Genomic DNA, 22,544 nt, shown 5'->3' on the forward strand with positions numbered 1-22,544 from the left:
GTCACACAAACTGTGATCTGTGCCTCTCTCACTGCAACAAATCCACATAGGACGGCAGGTAGCCTAGCGGTTAAGAGCGTTGGGCAAGTAACCGAAAGGTTGATTGTTCGAAACCCCGATCCAACTCGGTGGAAAATATGCCGATGTGCCCTTGAGCAAGAGCACTTAACCCTAATTGCTCCTGTAAGTCACTCTGGATAAGAGTGTCTATTCAAATGTTTAATAACAAAGATTTACCTGAGCATAAAATCATGTAGTTCTGGATCAACTATCTCCATCTGTAAGGGGTACATACTGGTGGCAGAGAAGTCAGGTGCAGCAGAGCAAAAACAGTGTTTACAACAGAGCAATTTAATAATAAAAACCACCGGAAACAGAACAAACAATCAATGGGTACAAAACCCGTCGCACACCAGATAAACGTGCACATGCACTTACAATAAACAATTCTGGACAAGGACATGGGGGAACAGAGGGTTAAATACACAACATGTAATGATGGAATTGATACCAGGTGTGTGGGAAGACAAAACAAATGGAAAATGAAAGTGGATCGATGATGGCTAGAAGACCGGCGACGCCGACCGCCAAACGCCGCCCGAACAAGGAGAGGAACCAACATCGGCGGAAGTCGTGACACCATCCAGTATAGGCATCAGGTAGTTCAGTATGTGCTAGGTGCTGTCCATGGTTGGATCCATGAAATCACAGCTGGGGAAGGAGGATAATGTGACCATGATAGAGAGGGGAAGCCATCTTTGGTGGTCAGAATAAGGGATATAATAACAGACCTGGGTTCAAATAATATTTGAAATCATTAAAATGCTTAAGCTGTGTTTGATTGAGCTTGCCTGGTACAAGGGAAGAGTTTAAAAATTGCCACGCCTGCCATGTCACTACAGGCAGGCTCAAGCAAATGCTCAAAGTATTTTGGGAATATTTAAAATATTGCTTGAACCCAGGTCTGGAGGTCTGTGCTCTTATGTATTCATAAAGAGTCTCATAATAAGTGTGCCGATTTCCTCATATCAACCTGAGGTGGTGGTTAGAGAGGGTCTACACCATGGCGATGGCCATGCGCTCCCCTACCACCAGTAGGAAGGTGACCACGATGTCATGGTAACCCTGGTAGTAGTGCAACGCCGGGTTCTTCTGTAGGACAATCAGGATGCTATCAATCAGCTGTTCCTGTAATACGAGCTTCTCATCCACACACATGCCCAAGGAGAGGGGGAGCGAGCAAAACTGCGTCTGAAGAGATAGCCACAAAATCTATTGCGCTGATGCAATACATTTACGAACAACCAACGTTTTGAAAGCAAGCTGCAATCACAAGGGTTTCAGATACTTGTGTCTAGATGTCAGTGTCTCAATACTTGGCAATAGCTTGCTTTCATCATCTACTTTACTTCAAGAGCACTGTCTAGACACTGATACTGTAACGGCAGATGTCCTCCTCTTCGTCTGAAGAGGTGTAGCAAGGATCGGACCAATACGCAGCGTGGTAAGTGTCCATGACGATTTTAATAAGAAAAGCCTGAACACTATGAAATACAAAACAATAAACGATAACGTGAAATAAACCAAACCGAAACAGTCCCGTGTGGCACAAACACTGACACAGGAAACAAACACCCACAAACCAACAGTGAAACCCAGGCTACCTAAGTATGATTCTCAATCAGAGACAACTAACGACACCTGCCTCTGATTGAGAACCATACTAGGCCGAAACAGAAACCAAACATAGAAACACAAAACATAGACTGACGCCCTGACCACACTAAATAAAGACAAAACAAAGGAAATAAAGGTCCGAACGTGACAGATACACACTGCCCATCTCTGGTCGATAGAAGGATTGGATTGGATTCTGTTTCCACCACATTAGTATTATTTTATCAGTGGTCATCATAATGGGACGAAGATAAGTTAATGAGAAGGACATGGTTAAGAAAGCCACTGAACACAATATTGAGATGCCCCCCATGATGGGTAAGGCCCTGAGTTAACTGAGAGGGAGGACAGACAGTGACCTATCAGCTTACCCCTGATCAGATCAATGCCACAGAGAGTGAGTTACCTCTATTTTATTCTATCGTTGACACAGTGAGTGAGTTAACAATTCTATTCTATCGATGACACAGTGAGTGAGTTAACAATTCTATTCTATCAATGCAGGCACCGGTTAGTCAGGCTGATTGAGGTAGTATGTACATGTAGATATGGTTAAAGTGACTATGCATATATGATGAATAGAGAGTAGCAGAAGCGTAAAAAGAGGGTTTACTTATGTTACTTATTTTCCACCATAATTTTCAAATAAATAAATAAAAAATCCTACAGTGTGATTTTCTGGATTTTTTTTCTGGTTAAGAAAGCCACTGAACACAATACATGGTTAAGAAAGCCACTGAACACAATATTGAGATGCCCCCCATGATGGGTAAGGCCCTGAGTTAACTGAGAGGGAGGACAGACAGTGACCTATCAGCTTACCCCTGATCAGATCAATGCCACAGAGAGTGAGTTACCTCTATTTTATTCTATCGTTGACACAGTGAGTGAGTTAACAATTCTATTCTATCGATTAAATCTATTCCTGACAGTGCATGAGTTAATTACATTCTATTCATGACACAGTGAGTGAGTTAACTCTGTTCTATTCATGACAGTGGATGAGTTAATTCTATTCTATTCATGACACAGTGAGTTACCTCTATTCTATCAATGACACAGTGAGTGAGTTACCTCTATTCTATCGATGACATAGTGAGTGAGTTAATTCTATTCTATTCTATCAATGATACAGTGAGTGAGTTAATTCTATTATATTCTATCAATGACACAGTGAGTGAGTTAATGCTATTCTATTCTATCAACGACACAGTGAGTGAGTTCAAATCAAATCAAAGTTGATTTGTCACGTGCGCCAAATACAACAATTGCTTACTTACAGGCTCTAACCAACAGGTAGGTCAAAAGGTAGGTGAACAATAGGTAAGTAAGGAAATAAAAAGACAGTGAAAAATAGCAGTAGCGAGGCTATATACAGTAGCTGGGCTATAACCGTAGCGAGGCTGCATACAGGCACTGGTTAGTCAGGCTGATTGAGGTAGTATGTACATGTAGATATGGTTAAAGTGACTATGCATATATGATGAATAGAGAGTAGCAGAAGCGTAAAAAGAGGGTTTACTTATGTTACTTATTTTCCACCATAATTTTCAAATAAATAAATTAAAAATCCTACAGTGTGATTTTCTGGATTTTTTTTCTGGTTAAGAAAGCCACTGAACACAATACATGGTTAAGAAAGCCACTGAACACAATATTGAGATGCCCCCCATGATGGGTAAGGCCCTGAGTTAACTGAGAGGGAGGACAGACAGTGACCTATCAGCTTACCCCTGATTAGATCAATGCCACAGAGAGTGAGTTACCTCTATTTTATTCTATCGTTGACACAGTGAGTGAGTTAACAATTCTATTCTATCGATGACACAGTGAGTGAGTTAACAATTCTATTCTATCAATGACACACTGAGTGAGTTCTCAATCCTATTCTATCAATGACACACTGTGTTACGGCGCGTGAATGAGGACCCAAAAGCGAATTAACGTAAACAGAGCTTCTTTAATAACAAAACAAAACGTAGGCTCAGATGGACCGGCAGGTTCCGACAGGACAGGACAAGGTTGCAGCAAACATGACGATAGTCTGGTTCCGGCATGAACAACACAAACAAGAATCCGACAAGGACAGGAGCAGGAACAGAGAGAGATATAGAGACCTAATCAGAGGGAAAAAAGGGAACAGGTGGGAAAAGGGGTGATGAGGTAGTTAGGAGGAGACAAGGCACAGCTGGGGAAAAGAGGGGGAGAAAAGGTAACCTAACAACGACCAGCAGAGGGAGACAGGTTGAAGGGAAAGGACAGAAACAAGACACAACATGACAGTACATGACAGTACCCCCCCACTCACCGAGCGCCTCCTGGCGCACTCGAGGAGGAAACCTGGCGGCAACGGAGGAAATCATCGATCAGCGCACGGTCCAGCACGTCCCGAGAGGGAACCCAACTCCTCTCCTCAGGACCGTACCCCTCCCAATCTACTAGGTACTGATGACCACGGCCCCGAGGACGCATGTCCAAAATTCTACGGACCCTGTAGATGGGTGCGCCCTCGACAAGGATGGGGGGGGGGGGGGAAGACGAGCGGGGGCGCGAAGAACGGGCTTGATACAGGAGACATGGAAGACCGGGTGGACGCGACGAAGGTATCGCGGAAGAAGAAGTCGAACTGCGACAGGATTAATGACCTGAGAAATACGGAACGGACCAATGAACCGCGGGGTCAACTTGCGAGAAGTGGTCTTAAGGGGAAGGTTCTGAGTGGAGAGCCAAACTCTCTGACCGCGACAATATCTAGGACTCTTAGTTCTACGCTTATTAGCAGCCCTCACAGTCTGCGCCCTATAACGGCAAAGTGCAGACCTGACCCTCTTCCAGGTGCGCTCGCAACGTTGGACAAAAGCCTGAGCGGAGGGGACGCTGGACTCGGCGAACTGAGATGAGAACAGCGGAGGCTGGTACCCGAGGCTACTCTGAAAAGGAGATAGCCCGGTCGCAGACGAAGGAAGCGAGTTGTGGGCGTATTCTGCCCAGGGGAGCTGTTCTGACCAAGACGCAGGGTTGCGAAAAGAAAGACTGCGTAAGATGCGACCAATAGTCTGATTGGCCCGTTCTGCTTGACCGTTAGACTGGGGGTGAAAGCCGGAAGAGAGACTGACGGAAGCCCCAATCAAACGGCAAAACTCCCTCCAAAATTGAGACGTGAATTGCGGACCTCTGTCCGAAACGACGTCTGACGGAAGGCCATGAATTCTGAAAACATTCTCGATGATGATTTGTGCCGTCTCTTTAGCAGAAGGAAGCTTAGCAAGGGGAATAAAATGAGCCGCCTTAGAGAACCTGTCGACAACCGTAAGAATAACAGTCTTCCCCGCTGACGAAGGCAGTCCGGTGACAAAATCTAAGGCGATGTGAGACCACGGTCGAGAGGGAATGGGAAGCGGCCTGAGCCGGCCGGCAGGAGGAGAGTTACCGGACTTAGTCTGCGCGCAGACCGAACAAGCAGCCACGAAGCGACACGTGTCATGCTCCCGGGTGGGCCACCAAAAGCGCTGGCGAATGGAAGCAAGCGTACCCCGAACGCCAGGGTGGCCGGCTAACTTGGCAGAGTGAGCCCACTGAAGAACGGCCAGACGAGTAGGAACAGGAACGAAAAGAAGGTTCCTGGGACAAGCGCGCGGCGACGGAGTTTGAGTGAGTGCTTGCTTTACCTGCCTCTCAATTCCCCAGACAGTCAACCCGACAACACGCCCCTCAGGGAGAATCCCCTCGGGGTCAGTGGAGGCTACTGAAGAACTGAAGAGACGAGATAAAGCATCAGGCTTGGTGTTCTTAGAGCCCGGACGATAAGAAATCACGAACTCGAAACGAGCGAAAAACAGCGCCCAGCGCGCCTGACGCGCATTAAGTCGTTTGGCAGAACGGATGTACTCAAGGTTCCTATGGTCAGTCCAAACGACAAAAGGAACGGTCGCCCCCTCCAACCACTGTCGCCATTCGCCTAGGGCTAAGCGGATGGCGAGCAGTTCGCGGTTTCCCACATCATAGTTACGTTCCGACGGCGACAGGCGATGAGAAAAATACGCGCAAGGGTGGACCTTGTCGTCAGAGAAGGAGCGCTGAGAAAGAATGGCTCCCACGCCCACCTCTGACGCGTCAACCTCGACAATGAACTGTCTAGAGACGTCAGGTGTAACAAGGATAGGTGCGGATGTAAAACGATTCTTGAGGAGATCAAAAGCTCCCTGGGCGGAAACGGACCACTTAAAGCACGTCTTGACAGAAGTAAGGGCTGTGAGAGGGGCTGCCACCTGACCGAAATTACGGATGAAACGACGATAGAAGTTCGCGAAGCCGAGAAAGCGCTGCAACTCGACGCGTGACTTAGGGACGGGCCAATCAATGACAGCTTGGACCTTAGCGGGATCCATCTTAATGCCTTCAGCGGAAATAACAGAACCGAGAAATGTGACGGAGGAGGCATGAAAAGAGCACTTCTCAGCCTTCACAAAAAGACAATTCTCTAAAAGGCACTGGAGGACACGTCGAACGTGCTGAACATGAATCTGGAGTGACGGTGAAAAAATCAGGATATCGTCAAGGTAAACGAAAACAAAGATGTTCAGCATGTCTCTCAGGACATCATTGACTAATGCCTGAAAGACAGCTGGAGCGTTAGCGAGGCCGAAAGGAAGAACCCGGTATTCAAAGTGCCCTAACGGAGTGTTAAACGCCGTCTTCCACTCGTCCCCCTCCCTGATGCGCACGAGATGGTAAGCGTTACGAAGGTCCAACTTAGTGAAAAACCTGGCTCCCTGCAGGATCTCGAAGGCTGAAGACATAAGAGGAAGCGGATAACGATTCTTCACTGTTATGTCATTCAGCCCTCGATAATCTATGCAGGGGCGCAGGGACCCGTCCTTCTTCTTAACAAAAAAAAACCCCGCTCCGGCGGGAGAGGAGGAGGGGACTATGGTACCGGCGGCAAGAGCTACAGACAAATAATCTTCGAGAGCCTTACGTTCGGGAGCCGACAGAGAGTATAGTCTACCCCGGGGGGGAGTGGTTCCCGGAAGGAGATCAATACTACAATCATACGACCGGTGTGGAGGAAGAGAGGTGGCCCTGGACCGACTGAAGATCGTGATATTCCTCCGGCACCCCTGTCAAATCACCAGGCTCCTCCTGTGAAGAAGAGACAGAGGAAACAGGAGGGATAGCAGACATTAAACATTTCACATGACAAGAGACGTTCCAGGAGAGGATAGAATTACTAGACCAATTAATGGAAGGATTATGACAAACTAGCCAGGGATGGCCCAAAACAACAGGTGTAAAAGGTGAACGAAAAATTAAAAAACAAATGGTTTCGCTATGATTACCAGAAACAGTGAGGGTTAAAGGTAGCGTCTCACGCTGAATCCTGGGGAGAGGACTACCATCCAGGGCGAACAAGGCCGTGGACTCCCTTAACTGTCTGAGAGGAATGTCATGTTCCCGAGCCCAGGTCTCGTCCATAAAACAGCCCTCCGCCCCAGAGTCTATTAAGGCACTGCAGGAAGCTGACGAACCGGTCCAGCGTAGATGGACCGACAAGGTAGTGCAGGATCTTGAAGGAGAGACAGGAGTAGTAGCGCTCACCAGTAGCCCTCCGCTTACTGATGAGCTCTGGCTTTTACTGGACATGAAGTGACAAAATGACCAGCAGAACCGCAATAGAGACAGAGGCGGTTGGTGATTCTCCGTTCCCTCTCCTTAGTCGAGATGCGGATACCTCCCAGCTGCATAGGCTCAGCACCCGAGCCGGCAGAGGAAGATGGTAGTGATGCGGAGAGGGGGGCAACGGAGAACGCGAGCTCCTTTCCACGAGCTCGGTGACGAAGATCAACCCGTCGCTCAATGCGAATAGCGAGTTCAATCAAGGAATCCACGCTGGAAGGAACCTCCCGGGAGAGAATCTCATCCTTTACCTCTGCGCGAAGACCCTCCAGAAAACGAGCGAGCAAAGCCGGCTCGTTCCAGCCACTGGAGGCAGCAAGAGTGCGAAACTCAATAGAGTAGTCTGTTATGGATCGATTACCCTGACATAGGGAAGACAGGGCCCTGGAAGCCTCCTCCCCAAAAACAGATCGATCAAAAACCCGTATCATCTCCTCCTTAAAGTCCTGATACTGGTTAGTACACTCAGCCCTTGCCTCCCAGATTGCCGTGCCCCACTCACGAGCCCGTCCAGTAAGGAGAGATATGACGTAGGCGACACGAGCAGTGCTCCTGGAGTAAGTGTTGGGCTGGAGAGAAAACACAATATCACACTGGGTGAGGAACGAGCGGCATTCAGTGGGCTCCCCAGAGTAACACGGCGGGTTATTGATTCTGGGCTCCGGAGATTCGAAAGCCCTGGAAGTGGCCGGTGGATCGAGGCGGAGATGGTGAACCTGTTCTGTGAGGTTGGAGACTTGGGTGGCCAGGGTCTCAACGGCATGCCGAGCAGCAGACAATTCCTGCTTGTGTCTGCCTAGCATCGCTCCCTGGATCTCGACGGCTGAGTGGAGAGGATCCGAAGTCGCTGGGTCCATTCTTGGTCGGATTCTTCTGTTACGGCGCGTGAATGAGGACCCAAAAGCGAATTAACGTAAACAGAGATTCTTTAATAACAAAACAAAACGTAGGCTCAGATGGACCGGCAGGTTCCGACAGGACAGGACAAGGTTGCATCAAACATGACGATAGTCTGGTTCCGGCATGAACAACACAAACAAGAATCCGACAAGGACAGGAGCAGGAACAGAGAGAGATATAGAGACCTAATCAGAGGGAAAAAAGGGAACAGGTGGGAAAAGGGGTGATGAGGTAGTTAGGAGGAGACAAGGCACAGCTGGGGAAAAGAGGGGGAGAAAAGGTAACCTAACAACGACCAGCAGAGGGAGACAGGGTGAAGGGAAAGGACAGAAACAAGACACAACATGACAGTACATGACACACTGAGTGAGATAACAATTATATTCTATCAATGACACACTGAGTTATCTCTATTCTATCAATGACAGTCAGTTACCTCTATTCTATTCTATCGATGACACCGTGAATGAATTACCTCTATTCTATTCTATCAATGACACAGTGAGTGAGTTACCTCTATTCTATTATATTCTATCGATGACACAGTGAGTGAGTTACCTCTATTCTATTCTATCATTGACACAGTGCGTTACCTCTATTCTATCAATGACACAGTGAGTGAATTACCTCTATTCTATCGATGACACAGTGAGTGAATTACCTCTAATCTATCGATGACATAGTGAGTGAGCTAATTCTATTCTATTCATGACACAGTGAGTTAAATCTATTCCTGACAGTGCATGAGTTAATTACATTATATTCATGACACAGTGAGTTACCTCTATTCTATCGATGACACAGTGAGTGAATTACCTCTATTCTATCGATGACACAGTGAGTGAGTTACCTCTATTCTATCGATAACACAGTGAGTGAATTACCTCTAATCTATCGATGACATAGTGAGTGAGCTAATTCTATTCTATTCATGACACAGTGAGTTAAATCTATTCCTGACAGTGCATGAGTTAATTACATTCTATTCATGACACAGTGAGTGAGTTAACTCTGTTCTATTCATGACAGTGGATGAGTTAATTCTATTCTATTCATGACACAGTGAGTTACCTCTATTCTATCAATGACACAGTGAGTGAGTTACCTCTATTCTATCGATGACATAGTGAGTGAGTTAATTCTATTCTATTCTATCAATGATACAGTGAGTGAGTTAATTCTATTATATTCTATCAATGACACAGTGAGTGAGTTAATGCTATTCTATTCTATCAACGACACAGTGAGTGAGTTCAAATCAAATCAAAGTTGATTTGTCACGTGCGCCAAATACAACAATTGCTTACTTACAGGCTCTAACCAACAGGTAGGTGAAAAGGTAGGTGAACAATAGGTAAGTAAGGAAATAAAAAGACAGTGAAAAATAGCAGTAGCGAGGCTATATACAGTAGCTGGGCTATAACCGTAGCGAGGCTGCATACAGGCACCGGTTAGTCAGGCTGATTGAGGTAGTATGTACATGTAGATATGGTTAAAGTGACTATGCATATATGATGAATAGAGAGTAGCAGAAGCGTAAAAAGAGGGTTTACTTATGTTACTTATTTTCCACCATAATTTTCAAATAAATAAATTAAAAATCCTACAGTGTGATTTTCTGGATTTTTTTTCTCATTTTGTCTGTCATAGTTGAAGTGTACCTATGATGAAAATTACAGGCCTCTCTCATCTTTTTAAGTGGGAGAACCTGCACAATTGGTGGCTGACTAAATACTTTTTTGCCCCACTGTATGATAAACAGAGAGTAGCAGTAGCGTAAAAGAGAGAGGGGGGGCATACAATGCAAATAGTCCGGGTAGCCATTTGATTACCTGTTCAGGAGTCTTATGGCTTGGGGGTAAAAAAAAGCCTTTTTGTCCTAGACTTGGCACTTCGGTACCGATTGCCATGTGGTAGTAGAGAGAACAGTCTATGACTGCGGTGGCTGGGGTCTTTGACCATTTTTAGGGCCTTCCTCTGACACCGCCTGCTGTAGAGGTCCTGGATGGCAGGCAGCTAAGCCACAGTGATATACCGGGCCGTACGCACTACCCTCTGAAGTGCCTTGCGGTCGGAGATCGAGCAATTGCCGTACGAGGCAGTGATGCAGCCAGTCAGGATGCTCTCGATGTTGCAGCTGTAGAACCTTTTGAGGATCTCAGGACCCATGCAAAATCTTTTTAGTTTCCTGAGGGTGAATAGGCTTTGTCGTGCCCTCTTCACGACTGTCTTGATGTGTTTGGACCATTCTAGTTTGTTGGTGATATGGACACCAAGGAACTTGAAGCTCTTAACCTGCTCCACTACAGCCCCGCCGATGAGAATGGGGGTGTGCTCGGTCCTCCTTTTCCTGTAGTCCACAATCATCTCCTTAGTCTTGGTTACGTTGAGAGATAGGTTGTTATTCTGGCACCACCCGGCCAGGTCTCTGACCTCCTCCCTATAGGCTCGTCGTTGTCGGTGATCAGGCCACTGCCACCACTGTTGCGTCGTCTGCAAACTTAATGATGATGTTGGAGTCGTGCCTGGACATGCAGTTGTAGGGGGAACAGGGAGTACATGAGAGGACTGAGCACGCACCCCTGGGGGGCTCCAGTGTTGAGGTTCAGCATGGCAGATGAGTTGCTACCTACCCTCACCACCTGGGGGGAGGCACGTCAGGAAGTCCAGGATCCAGTTGCAGAGGGAAGTGTTTAGTCCCAGGATCCTTAGGTTAGTGATGAGCTTTGAGGATACTATGGTGTTGAACGCTGAGCTGTAGTCAATGAATAGTATTCTCACATAGGTGTTCCTTTTGTCCAGGTGGGAAAGGGCAGTGTGGAGTGCAATAGAGATTGCATCATCTGTGGATCTGTTTGGGCGGTATGCAAATTGGAATGGGTCTAGAGTTTCTGGGATAATGGTGTTGATGTGAGCCATTTACCGACCTTTCAAAGCACTTCATGGCTACGGATGTGAGTGCTACGGGTATGTAGTCATTTAGGCAGGTTGCCTTCGTGTTCTTGGGCACAGGGACTATGGTGGTCTGCTTGAAACATGTTGGTATTACAGACTCAATCAGGGACATGTTGAAAATGTCAGTGAAGACACATGCCAGTTGGTCAGCACATGCCCAGAGTACATGTCCAGAGTAGAGGTCGACCGATTAATCGGAATGGCCGATTAATTAGGGCCGATTTCAAGTTTTCATAACACTCGGAAATCGGTATTTTTGGGCACCGATTTTGGCGATTTTTTTATATTTATTTATTCATTTTTTACACCTTTATTTCATCTTTATTTAACTAGGCAAGTCAGTTAAGAACACATTCTTATTTTCAATGACGGCCTAGGAACGTGGCAGAACGACAGATTTGTACCTTGTCAGCTCGGGGGATCCAATCTTGCAACCTTACAGTTAACTAGACCAACGCTCTAACCACCTGCCTCACGAGGATCCCGCCTGTTATGCGAATGCAGTATGCCAAGGTAAGTTGCTAGCTAGCATTAAACTTATTTTATAAAAAACAATCAATCAACGACTGTCGTTGCACCAATGTGTACTTAACCATAAACATCAATGCCTTTCTTAAAATCAATACACAAGTATATATTTTTAACCATGCATATTTAGCTAAAAGAAATCCAGGTTAGCAGGCAATATTAACCAGGTGAAATTGTGTCACTTCTCTTGTGTTCATTGAACGCAGAGTCAGGGTATATGCAACAGTTTGGGCCACCTGGCTCTTTGCGAACTAATTTGCCAGAATTGTATGTAATTATGACATAACATTGAAGGTTGTGCAATGTAACAGGAATATTTAGACTCATGGATGCCACCCGTTACATAAAATACGGAATGGAATAAATGTTTTGTTTTCGAGGTGATAGTTTCCGGATTTTACCTAAGGCTCGTATTTCTGTGTGTTTATTATAGTTAAGTTTATGATTTGATATTTGATAGAGCAGTCTGACTGAGGGGTGGTAGGCAGCAGCAGGCTAGTAATAGTCAAAGGTATATGGTTTAGAGAGAAATAGTTGAGGCGTTATAATTCCTGTAATAACTTGCGGCTGAACTTGAAAGGGGTTCCTTCGTTATTTTACCGTTCATGTCTTCCATAGAGAATGTCTTGATCTACTTCAAATAAGGTCTGTGTTTCGTGCAGGCTTAAACCGCCTCTGCATTTTGATACCCGTGTAAATCTCACTAGGATAAGGTAACGCTTGTCAACATATTTTCATAAATTCACTCTACAAAAAAAATTATCTTCACTTATATTTAGCCAATATTGATCAGTGTTACCTTGTCCTATGGATATCTACACAGTTATAAAATTGGCAAGGTGGTGTAAGCCTACACGAAACACAGACTTTATTTTAAGTGAATCTAAAAATATCCTATGGGATAAAATGAATGAAGGAACCGCTTTTCAGATTTTGCTAGAAGGTGTCATGGGAATTATGACTCGCACTTTGGTAGTCAATTCTTACCATGTCCATTATTAAAATAGGATTTCCTGCATATAGAAATTACAGTTTTTGTTTTCAACATTCATCACAGGTAACTTAAACTCTATTTTTATTCAAACAGTTGAGAGTATTTGTCTCCTAAGCAGACTCTTCAGTATCATTGTCACTTCAGAGCTGTGTGTGTGTTTTACAGATGGCAGAGAAAAGCAGAGCACCAGTGTGGGACTATTACATGGAATTGGCAAGGTGAAAGCAAGGTGTCTTATTTGTGGTAAAGATGTAAGCATGGGGTCAGCAACGGCTAAATAAAAAAATACCACCAACCTGTGGAATCACCTTAAGAACACCCATCCAAAAGCCCATATGTATTATATTAAGTTCAAATAAAAGTGTTCATTGTTCATTCAGTGTTGTTGCAATTGTCATTATTACAAAAATGTGTATATTTATATACATTTAAAAAATCGGCCGATTAATCGGTATCGGCTTTTTTTGTCCTCCAATAATCTGTATCGGCGTTGAAAAATCATAATCGGTCGACCTCTAGTCCAGAGTACATGTCCTGGTAATCCATCTAGCCCCGCAGCCATGTGAATGTTGACCTGTTTAAAGGTCTTACTCACATCGGCTACGGTGAGCATGATCACACAGTCATCCGGAACAGCTGATGCTCTCATGCATGCCTCAGTGTTGCTTGCCTCGAAGCAAGCATAGAAGTGATTTAGCTCGTCTGGTAGGCTTGTGTCACTGGGAAGCTTACGGCTGTGCTTCCCTTTGTAGTCTGTAATAGTTTGCAAGCCCTATTCTGCCCTTTGAGTTGCGTTCCCATGCAAAACTAGACAGATAGCTAACAACTAAGTCTTCAATAAAACTCCCAAGGCGTGACTTTTCTTGAATGAATATATTGAAAACGTTTATGTTGTGAAACTGCAAAATACAGAAAAGAATATACTTTAGTATTCAATTCACACCGACAGTAGCTGTACATTATACATTTGAAGTTGCATAAATACAAAGCACGTGCTAAGGTACCATGCATCTGGCATGATGCCAACCCATAGCTAATTGTTACTTATATGGTAATTAGCTCCTTTCATTACTCTAATAATGTACAACCATCTATGTAGAATAACAAAGCATATTACACTAGGAACAGTAACAAACTACAGTATTGTATATTTTACAATTCGTTTGCATGACGCACGAGCAAAGTAATACAGCTAACGACATACATGAAAAGCATTGCAATTTGTGAGTAAATGCAACCAACATTGACATGTAAGCAACTCTATCAATAACAAGATTATAACCATTAGCTAAATGCTTGAATTGAACTTACAAACAAATATTTTCCAAGGCTGAAGCGTGACAAGAAATAACTACATTGAAAGACCTGCACCGTAGCGTTGTTTGTAGCTGCTTCTATGCGTGCAGAACAAATTCTCTACTTCCTGTTTGCGTTGTCTTTCTAAGTACCAGAAACATCCACTAGGGGGCAAATAACACCATTGCACACAATGAAAATCCAATTGAACCCTTGTAATAAAATAATCTGTTACCTTCTAACAGGATGACAGCACACTCCCCGCCTGGTATAATGAAATTGTGCCACTATGAAATAAAACATATCAAGAAACAAATAATGCCCTTTCTATTTTTATCTTTTCTCTAGGATGCTTCAGAAAGAAGAACAACAATCTCTGAGATTGGTCTCAGAAACACCTTAGCAGCTCCTTGCTTGACAATTTTTAGTTCTACTTTCCTAACCTTTTTGTCAGTACTGGGAAAGGTTTTTACCACAAGCCCGACTGGCCAGTCATTTCTGTGTGCCTGACTGTCTTTCAATAAGACAACATCTCCCACTTTTACATTTGGCTTTTCTGCTGTCCATTTTCTGCGTCTCTGCAGCGTTGTCAGGTACTCCTGTCTCCACCTTTTCCAAAAGGTGTCAGCGAGACACTGGACTTGCTTCCACTGTTTTCCATGAAGGTCGTTCATGCTGAAGTATCCAGAAGGGGCTGAGGTAGCGCTGGTCTTTTGTGTAAGTAACATTGAGGGTGTGAGAATGGTAGGCATGTCAGGGTCAGTTGATACTGACACTAAGGGTCTCGCATTGATTATTGCCATAACTTCAGACATAAGAGTGCTCAAGACCTCATGTGTGAGACGAATGGAGCCCGTCTGAAACAGCATAGCATCAAGAATACGTCTGGCAACCCCAATGAGTCTCTCCCAAGAACCACCCATATGAGACGAGTGTGGAGGATTAAATATCCAAGTACATCCCTTATCTGAGAGGTATTTAGTCAGTTCTGAGTCATTTGTGTCGATACCCAGTTCCCTGCAGGCACCTATAAAGTTTGTACCTCGATCAGAGCGTAGCACTTTTGCTGGACCACGGATAGAGAAAAAACGCCTCAGCGCGTTGATGAAGCTGGATGTGGACATGGATTCGATAAGCTCGATATGGACTGCTCTAGTAGACATACATGTAAAGAGCACCGCCCAGCGCTTGGAGTCTGCACTACCACCTCTAGTGCGACGAGTTATGACATTCCATGGTCCAAACACATCAAGTCCAACGCTGGTGAATGGTGGTTCAGATGTGAGTCTGTCTGCAGGCAAGTCAGCCATTTTTTGGTCAACTAACCTCCCTCTAACCTTGCGGCAGGTGACACACTTGTGAATGATACCAGAGACCAGACGTTTGCTCCCAATAATCCAGAAGCCTGCTGCTCGAATAGCTCCATCTGAAAAATGACGGCCTTGGTGAGCCACTTGCTCGTGATAATGTCTTACCAGCAGAGTGGCAACATGATGTGTCCGTGGGATGATGAGAGGATGTTTTTCGTCTTGTAACATTTCGGCGGAGGATAAGCGGCCTCCCACCCTCAGCAACCCATCCTCATCAATCACTGGGTTCAGCTTTTTGAGTGTACTTTGCTTTGGGAACTCTTTTCCTTTTTCAATGCATTTGAATTCCTCTCTGAAGGCTTCATGTTGCACACAGTGAATGATTGCTGTTTTGGCTTGTAACAACTCACTTGTACTGCATGGTTTATTACAGTCATGCCAGCCTCTGCAGCTGTTGTTGTCTGCACCTTCATGGAAGGATCTGGCAACATGAATGAGTCGTGCTGTGGCTCGATTGAGAGCTTTCCAGCTTGAGAACCTCTCAAAGCGATGAGAGCCGAGTTGAGCTCCAGAAACTTTAGAGGCAAAGACAGTGACGTCTGGTCGAATCTCTGCATCTTTGTGAGGCTCTACAAGGTCAAAATTGATGTTCTCAGTCTTACTCGAGTTTGTTTGGGTCAGGAACGGTGGACCTGAGAACCAACTAGTGTGTTTTAAGAGCGCAGCAAGTATGGGCCTGGTTGCATGGTCTGCTGGATTGCTGTCAGTGTTTACATAGCACCACTGATCTGGATGGGTAGACTTCCTGATGCGAGTTACCCTATTGGCAACATAAACGTAGAATCTTTTGGTGACATTGTGGATGTAACCAAGAACTATCTTACTGTCTGTGTAGAACTTGGCTGCATGTACATCAATGTCCATTTCGTCTTTGATCAGTTCATACATCTCAACAGCTAGCAAAGCCGCACACAGTTCTAGGCGTGGGATAGTGTGGGCCGGACGAGGGGCCAATTTTGATTTCCCCATGACAAATCCAACATGGCATTGACCTTCCGAGTCAATAACTCTCAGGTAGGCTACTGCTCCTATGGCTACTGTAGAGGCATCCGAGAAGATGTGTAGCTCTCTTCTTTGAGTGGTAGACAAGGAGACTGGGATGTAGGTCCGCTGAATATTCATATGTTCCAACTCCATCAAAGATTCCTTCCACATTTTCCATTCCTCTTCTTTTTCTGTGGGAAGAGGGGCATCCCACTCACTCTGATCAGAAGAGAGTTCTCTGATTAAGGCTTTACCTTGCATTGTTATTGGAGCCACGAACCCAAGGGGGTCATAAAGACTATTCACTGTGGACAGGACGCCTCTCCGGGTAAAAGGCTTCTCATTGTGGGACACCTGGAATGAGAAGCTGTCTGTTTCCAGGTTCCAGGAAAGTCCCAGACTCCGTTGAAAGGGAAGAGGATCCACTCCTAGGTCCAGATCTTTTAAGTCTTTTGCACGGTCCTCCATAGGGAAGGCTTCCATAACTGTTTTGCTATTGGATGCAATCTTGTGTAGTTTCATGTTGGACTCCGCCAACATTGCTTGTGTTTTTCTTAGAATGTTGATAGCTTCTTCTGTAGTAGCTACTGATGTCAGACCATCATCGACGTAGAAGTTCCTCACTACATATTGCTTGGGTTCTGACCCGTGTTCCTTCTCACCCTGTAGCGCTGCTCGTCTCATGCAGTAGATGGCTACGGCTGGTGAAGGGCTGTTCCCAAATACATGGACTTTCATCCTGTACTCAGTTATGCTTCTATCTGGGTTGTTATCTTCATACCAGAGAAACCTTAAGTAATCTCTGTGATCCTCACGTACACCAAAACAGTAAAACATTTGTTGCACATCTGCTGTTAGTGCAATGCAATCCTTGCGGAAACGCATTAGGACACCCAAGAGTGTGTTGTTTAAGTCTGGACCACTGAGCAGAACATCGTTAAGTGACACGCCTTGACACTTAGCACTGGAGTCAAATACTACTCTTATTTGTTCAGGCTTTTGTGGATGGTAAACACCAAATATGGGCAGATACCAACGTTCTTTGTCTCCCTCTAGTGGCTGTGAAGGTTCGGCTTGGTCGTTATCCAGCATCTTTTGCATGAAGTCAATAAAATGACGCTTCATGTCAGGTTTTTTGTCTAAAGTCCTGCGAAGTGATGTGAGACGGTTCATGGCCTGCTCCCTGTTATTAGGGAGGCGACGTCTAGTGGGGCGAAAGGGTAGTGGAGCCACCCAGTTGTTTCCATCATCCTGGAAAACCTGTTTGTCCATAATGTCCAAGAAGGCTTTGTCCTCCACTGATGGTGCTGGTTTATCATCGTCTTGTGTTTTGTCGAACACGGAACATCCCAGGCTGTCTGTGTTCACAGTTGTGATTGGATCTCTCGAGTGCACTGTAGAGGGAGAGATGTGTTTCTGAGCTACGCTGTTGTAGTTCTCTTTTACCTGGATGATGTCAGGGCAAGGGCTCAGATAGGATGTGCGACCATTTTGAAGTATGTTTGTCCTGAACACGTTAACATTGGCTGGTCGGTGAGCCGTTCCCAGACAGACCTCACCCACGATGACCCACCCGAGGTCGAGTCGCTGTGCATAAGGAGTGTCGTGGGGCCCATTGATTTGCTCTCGTACCTTGTGTACCCTTAAGATGTCTCGTCCTAAGAGCAGGAGGATGGGAGCGTCTGGGTCCACTGCTGGAATTTTGTCCATAACTGGTTGCAGATGGGGATGATGATACGCAATGTCGGGGGAGGGAATCTCCATCCTATCGTCTGGCATCATATCACACTCTATCAGAGTAGGGAGAGTGAGCTGCATGTGTCCATCTATAGACTCCACCATGAAGTTTACGGCTCTCCTGCCCGAAGTCTCTGTTACCCCAGAACACGTCTTCATGGTGTATGGAGCAGAGTTGTCATTGATGTTGAAGAGACTGAAAAACTCTGTCTTGGCCAGAGATTTGTTACTCTGTTCATCAAGCACTACATACATTTTGACAGCTTTCTCTCTTTTCCCAGCCGGATAAGCTTTGACTAGGCATATTTTTGAACATGATCTTGGATTGACTGCCTCACCACAGATCTCTGTACACTTTGAGGTGACAGATAGAAGAGCATTGTCACCTTGCTCCCCACCATGCTCTTTCTCTGCTGTAGCGGTGTCTGTATATGAAGGGGCTGGGCCTGGATGCAGAGCAGCAAGATGCCTGTCGCTGTCGCACTCAGAGCACTTGATTGAAACCTTACAGTCTTTAGCTCTGTGCTGAGTTGACCCACAACATCGGAAACAAATGCCATTGTCTTTGAGATATGATTTGCGCTCATCTAGAGTTTTGTATCTAAACCCACGACACTTTTTAAGAGGATGAGGCTTGTTATGTATTGGACAGTGATGGTCAGGGTTTTCAACCTTTGTCTTACTGGGTTTGGTTTGGTGGTCTGAGGCCTCAGATGACACATCTGTCTTGTATACAGTCACAGGTGTCTTGCTGCTGTACCTGGCAGGTTTCTCACTTTTCATGGGCACCTGGTTAGTTGAGGTGTAGAGGGTGAAGCTGGGGTCATTTCTAATTTTCGCCTGATTCCTGATGAATCTCGAGAAGAACGAGAATGGTGGGAATGCTACCCGATAGTCCTCCTTATATTTGGATCCCTGTGCTATCCATTTTTCTTGTAAACTGAATGGAAGTTTCTCTACAATAGGGTTTACCCCCCGAGATGTGTCCAGATAAGCGAGGCCTGGAAGGTACCCTTCTACTTTAGCACACTCCAGTTCGAGAAGAATGTCACCTAGTTCTCTTAGTTTGTGATTGTCTTTGTTAGCCAGTTTTGGAAAATCCTCAATTTTCTTCAACAGTGCATTCTCGATCACTTCGGGTGTACCATAGCACTCTTCTAGTCGTTGCCAGACCATGTTAAGTCCTGCTGTTGCGTTGAAAATATGGACAGATCTAATTCTGTTTGCTTGCTCAGACGACTCTGCCCCTAGCCACTTGGTAATTAGATCTAACTCTTCCCCGGCTGATAAATTCAAGTCTCTGGTCGCATTGAGAAAGGATGCTTTCCATGCCCAATAATTTTCAGGACGATCATCAAACTTCAGGAGTCCGGAACTCACCATCTCACGGCGTAGGAGGTACTTGATGAGGTCTGGTGCCACTTGTGACTCAGGGAAGTTTCGTGTGTGTGACTGGAAGTGGGCTTGTTTTCCATTTCCACCATGCTGCTGTTCATTCCTTTTGAACGGAGAGTCTCTGCTTATGCTCCGTTGTTTGCTACTTTCTAGATTGTGGCATGTAGCTGGGTCAACACTAAGCTCTTGTTTCTCCACTTCAAATGGAAGTTCAGCAAAGTAGGGCCTAGCATGTTGTTGCACATACTCACATGTACGTTGGACTGGACTTAAGGGCTGTGTCCCTGTGTCTAGTTCTTTGCGAAGCTCTCTGCGTTCTGATCCTACAACTTCTTCAAAGGCTGCAGCTTCAGCCAACGCAGCAGCAGCTGCTCTCTCAACTTGGAGAACATATAAACTTGCCTCGAGGTCAGCTTTTTGCTTCAACAAGCTGGCCTCTATTTCTGCCCTTTGTTTCATCACAGAAGCTTCCTTCTCAGCATAAGAGACTTGTGCGCGTGCTGCGTCCGCCTTGGCGCGTGCTTTGACGGCTGCAAAACTCACCGTTGAGGATCTGCTTGACTGTTTTGATGACCTTGATCTTGTAGATTGAGACTTGGTCCCAATGTGCTGAAGAGGCTCTTCCATCTCTCTCTGTTGAACACCTGACTCTGGTTGTTGCATCGTAGACTGCTGGTCTTCCCTAGGATAAGAGGCTTTGTTGGCTGATGAACGTAGAAACATAACCACCGTGTGCAGTTATTCTTGTGCTTGAGCCCGCTGTGATGATGTTTTTTCACTATTCTGCCCTTTGAGTTGCGTTCCCATGCAAAACTAGACAGATAGCTAACAACTAAGTCTTCAATAAAACTCCCAAGGCGTGACTTTTCTTGAATGAATATATTGAAAACGTTTATGTTGTGAAACTGCAAAATACAGAAAAGAATATACTTTAGTATTCAATTCACACCGACAGTAGCTGTACATTATACATTTGAAGTTGCATAAATACAAAGCACGTGCTAAGGTACCATGCATCTGGCATGATGCCAACCCATAGCTAATTGTTACTTATATGGTAATTAGCTCCTTTCATTACTCTAATAATGTACAACCATCTATGTAGAATAACAAAGCATATTACACTAGGAACAGTAACAAACTACAGTATTGTATATTTTACAATTCGTTTGCATGACGCACGAGCAAAGTAATACAGCTAACGACATACATGAAAAGCATTGCAATTTGTGAGTAAATGCAACCAACATTGACATGTAAGCAACTCTATCAATAACAAGATTATAACCATTAGCTAAATGCTTGAATTGAACTTACAAACAAATATTTTCCAAGGCTGAAGCGTGACAAGAAATAACTACATTGAAAGACCTGCACCGTAGCGTTGTTTGTAGCTGCTTCTATGCGTGCAGAACAAATTCTCTACTTCCTGTTTGCGTTGTCTTTCTAAGTACCAGAAACATCCACTAGGGGGCAAATAACACCATTGCACACAATGAAAATCCAATTGAACCCTTGTAATAAAATAATCTGTTACCTTCTAACAGGATGGCAGCACAAGCCCTGCCACATAAGACGAGTGTCGGAGCCAGTGTAGTATGATTCAATCTTAGCCCTGTATTGACGCTTTGCCTGTTTGATGGTTCGTCGGAGGGCATAGCAGGATTTCTTATAGGCTTCCTGGTTAGAGTCCCGCACCTTGAAAGCGGAAGCTCTACCCTTTAGCTCAGAGTGAATATTGCCTGTAATCCATGGTTTCTGGTTGGGGTATGTACGTACAGTCACTGTGGGGATGACGTCCTCAATGCACTTATTGATAAAGCCAGTGACTGATGTGGTGTACTCCTCAATTCCATCGGAAGAATCTCAGAACATGTTCCAGTCCGTGATTTAGCCTCTGCTTCATCTGACCACTTTTTATAGACCGGGTCACTGGTGCTTCCTGCTTTCCTTTTTGCTTGTAAGCAGGAATCAGGAGGATAGAGTTGTGGTCGGATTTACCAAATGGAGGGCGAGGGAGAGCTTTGTACGCGTTTCTGTGTGTGGAGTACAGGTGATCTAGATTTTTCCCCCTCTGGTTGAACATTTAACATGTTGATGGAAATTAGGTAGAACTGTGTTAAGTTTCCCTGCATTAAAGTCTCCGGCCACTAGGAGCGCCGCCTCTGGGTGAGTGGTTTCCTGTTTGCTTATTTCCTTATACATCTGACTGAGTGCGGTCTTAGTGCCAGCATCTGTCTGTGGTGATAAATGAACAGCCACGAAAAGTATAGCTGAAAACTCTTTAGGCAAGTAGTGTGGTATGCAATTTATCACAAGATACTCTACCCCAGGCAAGCAAAATCTAGAGACTTCCTTAGATTTAGTGCACCAGCTGTTGTTTACAAATATGTACAGACCCCCATCATCTTACCGGAGTGTGCTGTTCTATCTTGCCGGTGCAGCATATATCCCGCTAGCTGAATATCCATGTCATCATTCAGCCACGATTCCGTGAAACATAAGATATAACCGTTTTTGATGTCCCGTTGGTAGGATATTCGTGATCGTATCTTGTCTAATTTATTGTCCAATGATTGCACATTGGCGAGTAATATTGACAGTAATGGCAGCTTTCCCACTCGACTTCTGCAGCTTCTTACGAAGCATCCCACTCTGTGTCCTCTGTAGCTGCGTCTCTTCCTCTTGCAAATAACTGGGATGTTGGCCTTGTCGGGTGTTCGGAGAATGTCCTGTGCGTCCTGCTTGTTGAAGAAAAAATCATTGTGAGTGTCCTGATATCCGAATCTCTTTTTTGCTGTAAGATACGGTTGCAGAAACATTATGTACAACATAAGTTACAAATAACGCAAAAATAAACACATAATAGCACAATTGGTTGGGCGCCCGTAAAACTGCTGCCATTTTCTTCCGGTGCCATTTTACCTCTATTCTAGCAATGACACACTGAGTTAACTCTATTCTATCAGTGACACACTGAGTTAACTCTATTCTATTATATCAATGACACAATGAGTAAATTAACTATATTC

General features: G+C 45.0%; 1 protein-coding gene and 1 pseudogene across 1 annotated transcript; both read right to left on the bottom strand.

Annotated features, from left to right (window-relative positions):
- The window catches only part of LOC110489399, a 38,319-nt pseudogene that overhangs the window by 14,957 nt on the left and 818 nt on the right, over positions 1-22,544 (bottom strand).
- LOC110492871 lies at positions 13,589-21,064 on the bottom strand. The gene has a single exon (XM_036971307.1). The coding sequence runs from the start codon at positions 20,233-20,235 to the stop codon at positions 14,371-14,373; it is 5,865 nt and encodes a 1,954-aa protein (XP_036827202.1). The 5' UTR covers positions 20,236-21,064; the 3' UTR covers positions 13,589-14,370.

This window comes from Oncorhynchus mykiss, chromosome 32 (genome assembly GCF_013265735.2).
Source record: "Oncorhynchus mykiss isolate Arlee chromosome 32, USDA_OmykA_1.1, whole genome shotgun sequence".
Lineage (NCBI taxonomy): Eukaryota > Metazoa > Chordata > Actinopteri > Salmoniformes > Salmonidae > Oncorhynchus > Oncorhynchus mykiss.

Excerpts from the sequence above, each read along its gene's own strand:
- LOC110492871 (XM_036971307.1), bottom strand. The coding sequence starts at position 20,235 with ATGTTTCTACGTTCATCAGCCAACAAAGCCTCTTATCCTAGGGAAGAC.